Below are 14,147 nucleotides of genomic sequence, written 5' to 3'. Positions count from 1 at the left end.
AAAAAAAAAAAAAAAAGCAGGTGCACCTGGAAGATGTGGTCCTGAAAAAGTAGGTGCTCTGGTCTAGAGCCACCAAGGACGTCTGCCAGGCCTTCCACACTGGACCCTGCTGTGACTCAGTGGTCAAAGAGTACGGTCCACGCCCCTGGGCTATCCAACCCATTCTGTCCCCAGATGCCCGCTACACCCAATGAGGATGCATAATACTTTACTTGCAGTTCTTTCACGGTTTTTTTCTGCTTTTCTAGTTCTTCCTGGAGCTGGGCCATTTGTCTTTGGGTGTTGGCATGTGTCGCCTCAAGGTATTTAATTTCTTCTTCCTGGGTCAGAAGTTGTCGATCTGCCAACTCTTTTTTTATGACCAATTCATTAAATCCATCTGATTTTTCTCGCAGTTTTTCTTGTAACAATTCAATCTAAGAATAAAAAATGTGTAAAAAATACAAGAGACCATTAAAAAGATACCTGATTCCAAATAAAAAGTCCCAATATAACTGATAAGAGAAAACGAATACCGTTTCTTTAGATCAAGGTGCACTGAACCTTAAAAGACTAGCATACTTGTCCAGGCGGGCTTTGAACCATGATTCTCAGATCTCACCTCCTGAGTAGCTAGGCTTACAAGCATGAGTCACTGGTACCTGCATTTATTTCCATAAAGTTTTCACTTAATTGTTATTTAGGGTACAAACATGCTCAAGTTCACTATAGTTAATCAGCTAGGCCAGGCCCATGCTACCACAGAACCAAGATGGATGGAGTCTATACCTACTCAGATTTCTCTTTGATCTTTAATTACAGTAAGGATTCATGTTCATGAAACAGCATTTAAGCGACTTGAGAAATAGTTACTGACCCAAGACTATATTCACAAAGCTTTCTACAGAATAAAGAAGAGTTATCTATGAGTTTATAATGTAGGAGAAAGTGTGGGTAATAAAAGAAACAAAGACTTTTGGAGGTTAAAAAAAAAAGACTAGGGCATGGTTAAAGACAGTCTTTTACTAAAGACACAAAAAGAGCAACTAAAAAAAAAACATAAAATGAAAGTTATTCTGACAAAGGAACACAATAGTATTTCAAAACTTAAAAAAATAAAAGCTAACAGTGACCATAGCAACAATTTGGATGAACCAGAGAATTACAAAGAGTGGGGGGGAAAAATCTCAACCCAAAAAGCTAATACATGACTCTTTTTTTTTTTTTAAATTTTATTGTCAAGGTGACGTACAGAGGGGTTACAGTTACATAAAGGTAGTGATTACACTTCTTGTCTAACTTGTTACCCTTCCCTCATTTTTCTCCCTCTTTTCCTCCTCCTCACCCCCCACATTGCACAGATTATTTCCAATATATTGTCTTAGGAGTATCGTTGTTACATAGGTTCCCCCCGCCCTTTGTCCTTTGTCTCACCACTTTGTTATTCCCCTTCAATTCAGATGAACATAATTATAATATCCAGGGTACCAAAATCGAACACAACAGGGGATAAACCATAGGGGGAAAACACAAAAGAAAAAAGAAATCACAGTACATTGAGAACAACATCATATTAAGTGAAGTAAGCCAGACCCAAAGAAACATAGGTTCCATGTGCTCCCTTACTTGTAATAATTAGTATACAACTAGGATAATCTTAGCAGATAAACAGAATAGCTCAATAGCTATGTACATATGGCCATATAAGATGATACTAAGTGAAATGAATTTCAAGACATAGACACAAGAGGTTCTTCTTTGTTGTTCTCAACATGATTCCATTTCTTTTTCCCTTTGGGTCCGGTCGTGGGGCCTGAACTCTGGGCCTGGGCGCTGTCCCTCAGCTCTTCAGCTCAAGGCTAGCACTCTACCACTTGAGCCACAGCGCCATTTCCAGCTTTCTTCTTTTTGCTTATGTGGTGCTGAGGAATCGAACCCAGGGCCTCATGCATGCAAGGCAAGCGCTCTACCACTGAGCCACCTTCCCAGCCCACATGATTCCATTTCTATGTTATTCAAATAATAAAATTACAAAGTACAACAGATTGGTGGCTGCTAGTTATTGGAAGGGATGTTGTGAAGAAAGGCAGTGGGAGACTTCACTATACCTTGCTGACATTGGCTTGTGCTCCTGGAGTCTAATTCTGCAGGATGTGGCCATAGGGTACAAGTATCTCTCTGAGCCTTACGTGTGTGTGCGCATGCACGTGTGTGTACATGCATGTACTCACTCACACACAGGTCCTGGAGATTGAACTCAGGGCCTGGATGCTGTCCCTGAGCTTTTTTGCTCAAGGCTAACGCTCCACTACTTGAGCCATAGCTCCACTTCTAATTTTCTGGTAGTTCACTAGAGATAAAGAGTCTCATGGACTTTATTTCCGGGACTGGCTTTGAACCATGACCCTCAGATCTCAGTCTCCTGAGAAGCTGGGATTATAGGCATGAGCCACTAGTGTCTGGCTCTATGTCTTACTTCTTACAACGGTATGAAAATCTATCATTCCCCCAAAATGAGCTTAATTTAAAAAATGAATAAGAAAATCAACTACAGCTACCTCAGAAAAAAAGGTCACTGCACAGCAAAGAAATAAGATGGCACACAAGACCCAACCCACCATACAGGTAGCCCCATAGCAGGTAGCCCCTAAACATAGCCATCTACCTCCTCATCCAGCTGTGAGCATGGATGTATGTATGTATATACACATATGTGTGTGTGTGTGTATATATATATATATATATATATATATACACACACACACACAGAGAGAGAGAGAAGAAAAGAAATTGCATGCATGTATTTCTGTGTATACCTATGTATGTATATGTGTAGGTGTATACATACACATAGGTATTCACACACACAGAGAAGGAAAAAAGGAAAGGAAAAAAAAAATAAAAAACACTGTAGAAACCAGGTGAGGTAGCTCAATCCTGCAATTCTAGCTACTCAGGAAGCTGAGATTAGGCACAACAGTTTAAAGCCAGCCTGGGCATACAAGTTCTCAACATTCTGCCTCATTCAACAGCTGGGTACTGTGGTGAAGGACTGTTATGGGGGAAGCACAATGGTTGGGTATGGTGGCAAACTCTTGTCATCCTCAGCACAAGTAGAGAGACCGCAGCCCAGGGCAGCTTGAACATAAAGTAAGACTTTACCTTAAAAATAAGCAAGGCAAAAAGAGACTGGCAGCCTAGCTCTCAAGTGATAGAGCACCTATCTTTTGCAAGAACAAGGACCTGAGTTCAAGACCTAGTACCACCAGAAATATTTACTAAAAGCTATAGAAAGGCCAGGCACTGGTGGCTCAAGCCTGTAATCCTAGCTACTCAGGAGGCTGAGATCTGAGGACTCAGTTCAAAGCCAGTCAAGAAAGGAAAGGGAAAGGAAAGTCCATGAGACTCTTATCTCCAATTAACCACCAGAAAACTGGAAGTGGGGCTGTGGCTCAAGTGGAACACTAGACTTCAGCTAAAAAGAGCTCGGAGACAGTGCCCAGGCCCTGAGTTTAAGCCCACAGCAACAACAAAAAGAGCTGTAAAAAAGCCAGGGATCAGTGGCTCATACCTGTAATCCTAGCTACTTGAGAAGATTAGATATGAGGATTATGGTTTGAGACCAGTCCAACAATAAACATCAATCTCAACCAATAGCTTGGCATGATGGTGCAGGCCTATCATACTAGCTGTGTGAGATGCTAAGATCTGAAGGACTGAAGTTTCAGGACAGCCTCATTAGAAAGTCCAAAAGACTGAAAAGTCAAAAAGGAAAGAAAAACACACACAAAACTATACACATTAGCTACTGCATAGACACAGCACACACCCTACCTGACTATCAAGGTTATCTGGCAGCCGTGGCCGGGCTGACTGGCGGAGCTGCTCCTCCAGCCTCTGGATTTCCTGCTGGAACTCTTCACGCTCATGTTCACGCTCAACAGCCTGCTCCTGCAACGAGTGGTCACACATTAAAACCCTCCCATTGGAAAGCCTGTAACAAACCTCAGAGCCAAGGAATATGGCCTGCATTATACACACGTCCACCCACCAGTAACAGCTTCTTCACCACCGTCATTTCACAAAATGGAGTTAAGTAAAGAGGAATGGCCTTTTAGATTTAATGTGAAGGAAGCCTGGAGAAGAGAACACTTTGAAGCTTGTGGGCAAGAAGCTTCAGTAAGCACAGATGGCACTATACAGCGGTGTGTCCTCCTACAAGGGAAGGCCACACACACACACCCCAGATGCAAGACTAAAACTCAACTGCTACAAACTTCTCCCATGATAGTAAGAGGGAACACGAGATGACAGAATTCCCTCACAACCAGCTTATGAAATCAAATAAGACACAGTGCCAATCAGTGCACCATGGCACTTATTTTGAATGGCATATCATAGAAGCTTCTCCCGCCATCTTGAAACTTAGTGATGCAAATAGTATTTATTATCCAGAGGTCTTACGTCCATGAACTGCCGCTGGCTACGCAAATGCTTATCCAGGGCAAGTAACTGCTGCTTTAGAGTGGCCACCTCCTCAGCCTGCTGGGCACAGCCCTGGTGCTGTGAGAGCTGGTCCTCCAACTCTGACTCCAAGATCTTCATCTGAGACAGCAGAGATGCCTGGTCCTTCTCCGACTGCTTCCTGGCCTCTGACTGCTCCCTGGTTAGAGATTCCATTTCCTTCTGTAGTGCTAAGAGTGCCAAGAAAACAAGTCAGGGCCCAGGAAATGTGTACACCCTCATGATGACAATACACAGAAGAGTGCCAGACTTTGATGGGCTGCTCACTGGGACTCAAACTGGGCTGACAGAAGTTACCAGGAAAGAACAGTCACTATGTTTGGCCACCCTGCAGAGTACACCCAAGCAGGCCTGTAAAGCTACCAACCCTGACTTCTATCAGGCAGGTCTACCTGGATGCCTTTTGCATGGTATCACAGGGCTGTGATACTATGGGGGCTGGAACCAGCCTGTCTTTGTCTCCAGACCCACATCTCAATAGATGCAAGGCTTTCTCAGACACCCTCTCAAAATAAAGACAACTGTGAAACATACCCATCACCCAGCTGCCTCAAGCAGGCTGACTGAGGGCCAAGTGCAAGTCCAGGCAAGAAGTCACACCCCACTTCAAAAATAACACGGTGCAAAAAAGACTGGTGATGTGACTCAGGAATAAAGCACCTGTCTAGCAAGATAACTTAAAAAAAACAACAGGCTGTCATACCTGTCATCCTAACTACATACAAAGCTAAGATCTGAGGATCATGGTTCGAAGCCAGCTGGGGCAGAGAAGTCTATGAGATTCTTATCTCCAGTAAGAACTAAAAAAGCTGCCAGCACCAGTGGCTCATACCTATAATCCTACCTACTCAGGAGGCTGAGATCTGAGGACCGTGGTTCAAAGCTAGTCTGGGAGAAAAGTTCCTGAGACTCTTATCTCCAATTAACCACCAGAAAACCAGAAATGGTGCTGTGACTCAAGTGGTAGAGTGTCTTGAGCTGAAGAGCTCAGGGAAAGTGCCTAGGCCCAGAGTTCAAGCCCCACAATCAGAACAAAAAAAACAAAAAACAAAAAAACACTAAAAAAGCTCGGTAACAGCACCTAGACCCTGAGTTCAAGTCCCAGGACTGGCATTTAAAAAAAAGCTAAAATATTGTCTACAAATTTTCTTACATTTCACTAGTTTTCAAAAAGGCCAATCCTATTAGCATAACATTCTCAAAAAACTTTCATGCAAAGAAATCAGCAATTACTGAAAGTTAGCTTTAAACATGCAGTTATAATCTTCAGTTCAGGAAAAGGGCCTGAACATGGCCACTCTTAACAGCACTACTAGTTCAAGGAGACAAACACAGGCTCCAGCTAAGCCCAGACACTAGAGGGTAGAGGACCACCCCCCCTCCCTGCCCTCAGCCCCTTCCATGCAAGGTCATGGGACATAGTAGCCATGTAAGTGTATCAAAATCGGGGAGGCGGGCGGTGCTAGGAAAACAAGGGGGCTAGGAAGGTGGCTCAGTGGTAGAGCGCTTGCCTTGCATGCATGAGGCCCTGGGTTCAATTCCTCAGCACCATATAAGCAAAAAGAAGAAAGCTGGAAATGGCGCTGTGGCTCAAGTGGTAGAGTGCTAGCCTTGAGCTGAAGAGCTGAGGGACAGCGCCAAGGCCCAGAGTTCAGGCCCCATGACCAGACCCAAAAAAAAAGAAAGAAAGAAAATCAGACAAGGCACAAAGCACAGGGTGGCCCAGTCCCTTCCCTGAAGACCTTCCAGAAGGCTCCACTGAGAAACTGGCCCAACAATCACCACCACTGATGTCAATTCCTGCAATACAGCCCACACAGGGCTTATAGTAAATACAGTGGTCATTAGAGAAATGCTTATGTCTTGAAGCTTTAAAATGGTAAAACTTGGCCAATTTTTGTAAATGAATAGTAAAGATTGCAGTATCCAGCCAGGTGCTGGGGGCTCATGCCTGTAATCCTAGCTACTCAGGAACCTGGATCTGAGGATTGCAGTTTGAAGCCAGCCCAGGCAGGAAGGTCTATGAGACTCTTATCTCCAATTAATCACCTGAAAACTGGAAGCAGAGCTGAGGCCCAAGTGGTAGTGTTAGCTTGAGCATTAAAAACTCAGGGATAGCACCCTGAGTTCAAACCCTATGACAAGAAAAAAAAAAAAAAGGATTACAGTATCCTTTAACAGTTTAGCTCTCAAGTACATTTTAGTAAGTAATTTGTAAAATCTGATGCAAACATAGAGGACATCGTGCAGAAATCACATTTGCCTTTACAAACCTGAGTTCTTGTGGGCAGCAGAGGCAGGCATGCCTACAAAGGGGAAACACAGTGCATCACAGAGAGGGAAACAGAAGATGGGACCAACCATGGTAGGGACAACAGCACTCAGGCAGCACTCGAACCCCACACAACCATGACACCACTGGGCTGCTCCCTTGTGGTTTCAGGGGTTGGTGCCCAGGGATCATGTGCTCATTTCCAAGAAAACAAACAGGACAGATGGCATCTTCCTGAGGTTGACCACAACACATGCTCCATAGTTAAAAGTAGGAGAGAGGAGGCAGAGCTACAGTTCCCCATGAATCGCAAGGTTCCTGGGAAATCAGTCCATGTTCACCAAACGGGGGGGAAACCTATGGCCAGGGAAACTGAAGACACAGTGCTCACTGTTGGCCCCAGGAAGCTGGGCTTCCTGGGTGTGAACGTGAACAGATAGTACTAAAGCTTTAGAGGCCAGGGTGAGAGGTAAGGCAGAGGAAATAAACTGCCAAAATGAAAGCCATCTAAGAAGACTCCAGAAAAGTGACAACAGCTTCACAGTGACAAAGCACACAGAAGGGCAGTTCAAGATAGGAAGAGTTCCTGGAGATATTCCTACAGTGGCTGACCTAAGCCCAGCCTCTGCCGAGGACCTGCAGATCAGTCCTACATAGAAGCCCAGGCCCTACAGAGCAGAGATGAGATACATGGCAGCACAGAAACCCAGCTACAGCCCAATATGGTATCTAACTATCCACAGGCCCAACTTCTGTATCTGTCATGCCCACATTAATAAAACACAAGGTCTCCAGGAAGGACACCATAGCAGACTACTGGCTGCGGTGAGGGTTTTTGAAAGACCTACCTAGCAGAAAATGATGAGTCTTCTGACCTCAGGGAAGAGCTAGGACTAGAATCTTGTATCACCTGTTATGCCTAATAAACGAAGAAGGAAGCAAGGGAATGGTCAAACACTCAGTCCTAAAAAGGCCCCACGCACAGAACCCTGGGAGACAAGGAGACCTGGACAATGAAGGGAAGACACTTGGTTGACTGCACACATTCACACCTGAAGAAGGAAGTCCTGTTCAACACAGCAAGCAGAAAGGAGAGATAAGGCAGCACAGAGGAAGTCAGAAGTAAATCCAAAGGCTTTGAGAACAGGGACCAAGATTAAAAGGACCAAATAAGAAGCTCACCAATGACAATTTGAAAAAGTCATTGAAAGCTGAAGAAAGATGTTTGCCAATGAAAATTTTATTTTGTTTGTATGTATTTTGTACATATGTTTTTTGGCTGGTCCTCAGGCTTTAACTCAGGGCCTGGACACTGTCCCTGAAGATTTGGTTCTCAAGGCTAGCACTCTACCACTGAGCCATAGTTCCACTTCCAGCCTTTTTGGTGGTTAATTGGAGAGGAGACTCTCAGGGACTTTCCTGCCCAGGCTGGCTTTGAACAATGATCCTCAAACCTCAGCCCCCTGAGAAGCTAAGATGATAGGCGTGAGCCACCAGTGCCCAGCAAATGACAGTTTCAAAAAGTTACTACGACTGGAAGAGAATCTCAGAAAGAAGAGTAGCTCAGCATACCTGCCTAGCAAGTATTAAGGCCCTAAGTTCAAATCCCAGTACTGCCAAAAAAAAAAAAGAAAAAGAAAACTCATTAACACAGCATCCAGAAATGAAATTAATATACTTTAGCCTAAAGATAAAGCAATAAAGAAGATACAAATGAAAAAGCCAGACATGACCAAGCAAATCTGACAATGGTATGGAACTATTTCTAACACATCAGCATTAATCTGCAAATGCTTTACACTTATGTTTCAACCATTTCATTTTCAGTATTTATGACTAAAAAAAAAAAACCACTAAAAATCTGGCTAGGCACAGTGACGTGTTGCAACTCTAATAACAGTACCTACGAGGCTAAAGCAGAAGGATCAAGTTCACAACCACCCTGGCCTATCTATATGGCCAGATCTTGTCTCAAAATAAAAACAAGGGGCTGGGGGACGGGGGAGGATGGGAAGGGATGGGAAGGGGAAACAAAGGAGGAGGCTACAATGCTTGATAAGAAATGTACTCATTATCTTGCCCATGTAATTGTAACCCCTCTGTACAGTATTTTCACAATAAAAAATAAATAAAAATTTAAAAAAAGGGGGGGCTGGGAAGGTGACTCAGTGGTAGAGCGCTTGCCTTGCATGCCAGAAGCCTTGGGTTCGATTCCTCAGCACCACATAAGCAAAAACAAAAAAAGCCGGAAGTAGCGCTGTGGCTCAAGTGGTAGAGTGCTAGCCTTGAGCTGAAGAGCTGAGGGACAGTGCCCAGGCTCAGAGTTCAGGCCCCACGACTGGACCCAAAAAAAATAAAAATAATAAAAAAAAAACATCAACAACAACAACAAAAAAAAACCAACCTGAAAATATATTGTTATCATTGGATCTTAGGGATCCTCCAAAGCTCCTGTGTTGAAGAGTTGGCCCCTGCAATGTAGTAGAGTTCAGAGTTGGGATCATAGGAGCTGGTAAGATCACAAGGCTCTGACCTCATCAATACATTCACAGCTTAATAGATTAATAGGTTTTGGGGGAGGAGCTCTGTTTGAAAAGTTAGAGAGGCTGGGAAGGTGGCTCAGTGGTAGAGTGCTTGCCTAGCATGCATGAGGCCCTGGTTTCAATTCCTTGGTACTACATAAAACAAAACAAAATATAATTTTTCAAGTGATCGAGTGAGCTTCCTCGGCTCCCTATCCACCAAGAAGTGAGCAGCTCTCCTCTGCCACACAGTCCAGGCGTGGTGCACTGCCTGAACATAGCAAGTTAGCAAGTAACCATGAAACCTCTGAAGCCAGAGCCAAAATAAACCTTTCCTTCTTCAAGTTGTTTTTCTCACGCAGGAGACACACATTTACAGTACAATTTTAAGAAGCTCATTTTTTTTTGGGGGGGGGGTCGGTCATGGGGCTTGAAATCTGGGCCTGGGAGCTGTACCTCAGCAATTCAGCTCAAGGCAAGTGCTCTGCCACTTGAGCTACAGCACCACTTCCGGTTTTCTGGTAGTTTATTGGAGATAGGAGTCTCATGGTCTTTCCTGCCCGGGCTGGCTTTGAACCATGATCTTCATATCTCAGCTTCCTGAGTAGCTAGGGTTCAACGCTTTTTGGGGGGAGGGAGGGTTGGTCATGGGGCAACTCTGGGCCTGGACGCCGTCCCTCAGCTCTTCAGCTCAAGGTGAGCACTCTACCTTGAGCCACAGCACCACTTCCAGCTTTTTTCTGCTTATGTGGTGCTGAGGAGTGGAACCCAGGGCCTCATGCATGCGAGGCAAGCACTCTACCTGTGAGCCACCTTCCCATCCATCCCGGTTCACTGTTCCAGAGGATTCAAAAGCAATACCAGTCAAGAGGATCATCTTCCTCCAGACCACTGTGTAGCAACTGAAGCTACATCCTGCCAGTCACTTTCAAACAAGCCCAGCTCCTTGCTTTCCATGTCTTCACGCCTATAACTAGCAAGCTTCTGTGTGAGTTTGGACCCCACCCTCACCTCTACATCCACATTCCTTACCAGCCTCCCTTGCCTCTGCCTCAGCAGCCAAGGCTTCCTTCTGGCTCCACAGGGTGGCATTCTCCTGTCTGATAGCAGCCAGATCCTGGGCTGCCTGCTGCAGCTGCTGTCGTAGGCTTTCAAGCTCCAGGACTAGCTGCTGCTCCAGCTCCTCCTTTTGGCCAAGTGCCTCCTGAAGATCAGCTTTCTCCACCTTGAACCCTTCAAGGAGGCCTGAGGAAGAGACAGTGTTCAGGCAAGGTGTTGCAATTCACCTGGAGGGTGAGGTGAGAGCCCCAGAAGCCCTATGAGTGCTAGGAGACCACAGGCAACACTCCTGGCGAGCAGTCACAGGCTGTCTTCCGTGGAGGTGGGGCTATGGAGAAGCCCACACCCCAGAAAAGGGTTACACACCAGCAACCCCTATGTTAAGACAGTGTGCAAAGAAACCTCCGTCCCAGGAAGGCTATGGGACGAACACTGAGTGTGAAGGGCATTCCTTGTCTTCAACCCAAAAAGAAGAGGTCAGTGCCAAGAGATGGTGGCCACTCCAGGGCTGTCTGTGGCCCTTAAATGGCCCTGCCAGTAACCTAGGGCACCCAAGCCATCAATGCTTCCCCAAATACAACTTTCATTAAGGGATGTCAGCGGGCCACACACAGGTGTAGTTTATTCATATACTTTGCTTCTCACGCTTCCTGTAGGAGAGTGGAATCCCTGATGATGAAGTAGACAGCTTACTTTGAGCTGTGTGCAGCTCCAGCACCAGCTCAGCCTTGGCGGCGCTCTCCTCTTGCAAGCGTTCCAGCATCTCCTGCTGCTTCTGCACAAGCTGTGCAGTCTCCTCGGTCTTGTGGAGAAATTCTTTTTCAAAATGAGAATGTATCTGACGTGCTTCTTCTAACTGTTAAAACATTTCAGATTGTTTTGAGAAGCAAGAGTGATAAAAGGAGTAAGACTGGTTAGAATACATTGCAAAAGTGGAAATGCAACGATGAAATCCTTCCCCCACCCCCGTATAACTAACGTAAGGTTAAAAAAAAAATAAGTACACACTTTTGAGAATCAGAACTGCAAATTAGAAATAAGCATAGAAAAATAAGAGAGACCAGGCACTGGCCTGTAATCCTAGCTATTCAGGAGGCTGAGATCTGAGGATCACACTTCAAAGCCAGCTCAGGTAGGAAAGGCCATGAGATGTTGATCTCCAATAAACCACCAGAAAACTGGAAGTGTGGCTCAAATGGTAGAGGGTTCTCCTTGAGGTGAAGAGCTCAGGGACAGCACCCAGGCCCAGAGTTCAAGCCCCATGACGAGAAAGTGAGAGAGAGAGAGAGACAGAGACAGAGACAGAGACAGAGAGAAAGAAAGAAATTACCAGGTACTACCAGGCGCCAGTCCCACCACCACTAGCAAAACAGTAGATGGTATATGTCACCAGGGCCACCCTACTTCCCCCAGAGCTGAGGGGGCCTTCCTAGACCTCCTTTACTTCCCAGAGCCCAGCCCCGCCCGCCCTAGCCCTTCTGCCTCCCTCTCTGGCACTTTCAGGCCATCTACAGGGTGAGGGACGTAGATGGGCCTTTGAACTCAAAATACACACTCTTCTACTCCTAGAGTAAAGCACCAAGCCAAGCTTCCCTTGGCTCCCCACTAGTTAGCTCAAAATTCTGGCCTTTCCTGGGCTCAAGATATGTGCTGGTCTCTAAGAATATCATTGCTTCTTTCCTGAAAATGTTTCAGAGGACAACTCTTATGCATCTATTGCCTCTCCCAAAACTGGCCACCTCCTCCAGCTTCTATCCTCTTGAACACCCATCTCTATCTGCAGTCAAGGGCCACATAACCACCAGCAAACACAGCCTGGCAGGGAGCCCTGTCTGACCCTGACCTCAGTCACACCCACTACCACATAGCTCTAGTACTTCCCCCAAGGCTCTGCTGCCTTGATAGGGAGGCTCCACCTTCAGCACCTCCCCATGTTACTTCCCCCCCCCCACCCCCAGCGTGGGGGAAGGTTTTTAATAAGTCGTATAGACCCACGGCAGCCCCAAGGCACTTGCTTAACATCTGCACCATGGGGTGTGGTCCTGCAGAAAAAGCTCATAGGAATGAGTTCCATTTAGACCCATCTAGAGACATGGAAAGCACCCGATTACAGGTCAAAGGCTGGACAGGATGCTCATGGGGAGAATGGGGCAGGAAGGCGGGAAGCCCCAAGAAGTATTCTGTCTCAACACTAAGGGTAGAAAAATTACTTAACACCAATGCTTAACAGAGAAATGCTTATGTTTTAACTGGAATAACTTAGAAAAAGAATCACCTTATTGTTTTCCACATACTCTTATTTCATTCCTATTATAATTGCCTTAAAGGTTCTGAGAGTTAACAAAATCAATTCTTCTTAGTGTTAATCTCTAAATATGAAAACACTGAGTAGAATTGCAATACTGCATGATGTAAAAGAAGTGGTCTGAGATTCTATTTGCCATTCACAGAAAGTTTCCCAGAGAGTAGGAAAGAAAAGACTGGAAGAGAACATGTATGAGAACACAGTTGATAATTCACATGAATAAAAGTTAAGGCCTGAGGTGGTGACTCAAATGGTAAAGAACCTGTCTTATAACTGTGAGATTCTGAATTCAAATTCCAGTACTACTACCTCACTTCCATGCCATCTGACTATCTCACTGCAACAAGACCAGAAGATTTTATTCCCAAATGACCAGTAGAACATCTGCTCCTTACAGGCTGCAAAGCGTGGCAGAAAATTACAGATAATGCAGTCACAGAACCTAACTGAATGCCTAACAGCCCCATATCACCATGTGACTATATTCTGTCAGTACCATGTTGGTGTCTGAAGACTCACGGCCTCCACCATGACATGCACTGGAACTCACCTGTCTGGAGGAATCTAAGGCCATCTCTAGGAGCCCATCAACAGCCATGCCAAGGCTCTGGTAGAATTTTCTAATGGGCTGCTCACATTCCAGAGTACTTTCCGGATTCAGTAAAAAGCTTTCACAGACATGACTGCTAATTTCAGCCACTGAAGACATCTCTGCTCCTTCAGGCAAAGTTCTGTCCAATCCCAGCAGGATAGTATCAGACCATATTTCATCAAGTGCTGGAGCTAAAGTAAGCAAATACAGACAACTCTTCCTATGAGTGAGTACTCTGACCAGCCTGTGCCCTCCACTCAGTGAAAATAATGACCCAGCCAGAATCTTAGGACCAGCATACACTCCACTTCCTCAAGCCCTAGAACCCAAACACTCCAGACCATAAGCAACTGATTGAGCCACACTCTTAGGACTAACACACACACACACACACTCGCACGCACGCACGCACGCACACAGCAACCCTCAGGACCAGGCAATTCTACATAGGCCCAAACTTCCCTCTCCCTGAATTTGGATATAGGCAAGGAACAAAGGTGAGGCCCCTTAGAGCTTCCCCAACCCAGGGCCTGCTCCCAGCATCCCCAGCCTCTGAGGGACTCATCCTGGTACACGCACCTGCTTCTGGGGCTTGGCCTGCTTCTGTGGCACCCATGTGGTCCAGAAAGAGACCCACACGCTCACTAATCCGGCTCTTCAGGGCAACAGCTGCCTTCAGTGTTTCTCCAAACAAACCCAGCAGTCTCCTCAGGGCATCACGGAGTACTTTCCTAAGACATGAACCACAGTTATAAGGCTACTCTGCAGCCTTAGGAATTCCCTGGCTGGGGCTGGGAAAGTGGCTCAGTGGTAGAGCGCTTGCCTTGCATGCCTGAGGCCCTGGGTTCGATTCCTCAGCACCACATAAGCAAAAAGAAAAAAGCCGGAAGTGGC

General features: G+C 45.6%; 1 protein-coding gene across 1 annotated transcript in view; it reads right to left on the bottom strand.

Moving 5' to 3' along the window:
- The window catches only part of Pcnt (pericentrin), a 134,675-nt gene that overhangs the window by 50,001 nt on the left and 70,527 nt on the right, over positions 1 to 14,147 (bottom strand). The window contains exons 13-19 of the mRNA XM_013032905.1: positions 13,833 to 13,984; positions 13,212 to 13,444; positions 11,050 to 11,212; positions 10,330 to 10,542; positions 4,444 to 4,673; positions 3,814 to 3,930; positions 213 to 416 (exon numbers count right to left, since the gene is read on the bottom strand). Of these exons, the coding sequence (XP_012888359.1) occupies positions 213 to 416; positions 3,814 to 3,930; positions 4,444 to 4,673; positions 10,330 to 10,542; positions 11,050 to 11,212; positions 13,212 to 13,444; positions 13,833 to 13,984 (1,312 nt within the window). The remainder of the gene's footprint in view (positions 1 to 212; positions 417 to 3,813; positions 3,931 to 4,443; positions 4,674 to 10,329; positions 10,543 to 11,049; positions 11,213 to 13,211; positions 13,445 to 13,832; positions 13,985 to 14,147) is intronic.

The sequence above is a fragment of the Dipodomys ordii genome, unplaced genomic scaffold (genome assembly GCF_000151885.1).
Source record: "Dipodomys ordii isolate 6190 unplaced genomic scaffold, Dord_2.0 Scaffold159, whole genome shotgun sequence".
In the NCBI taxonomy this organism is placed as follows: Eukaryota; Metazoa; Chordata; class Mammalia; order Rodentia; family Heteromyidae; genus Dipodomys; species Dipodomys ordii.
This window is presented reverse-complemented; position numbering and strand designations above follow the sequence as displayed.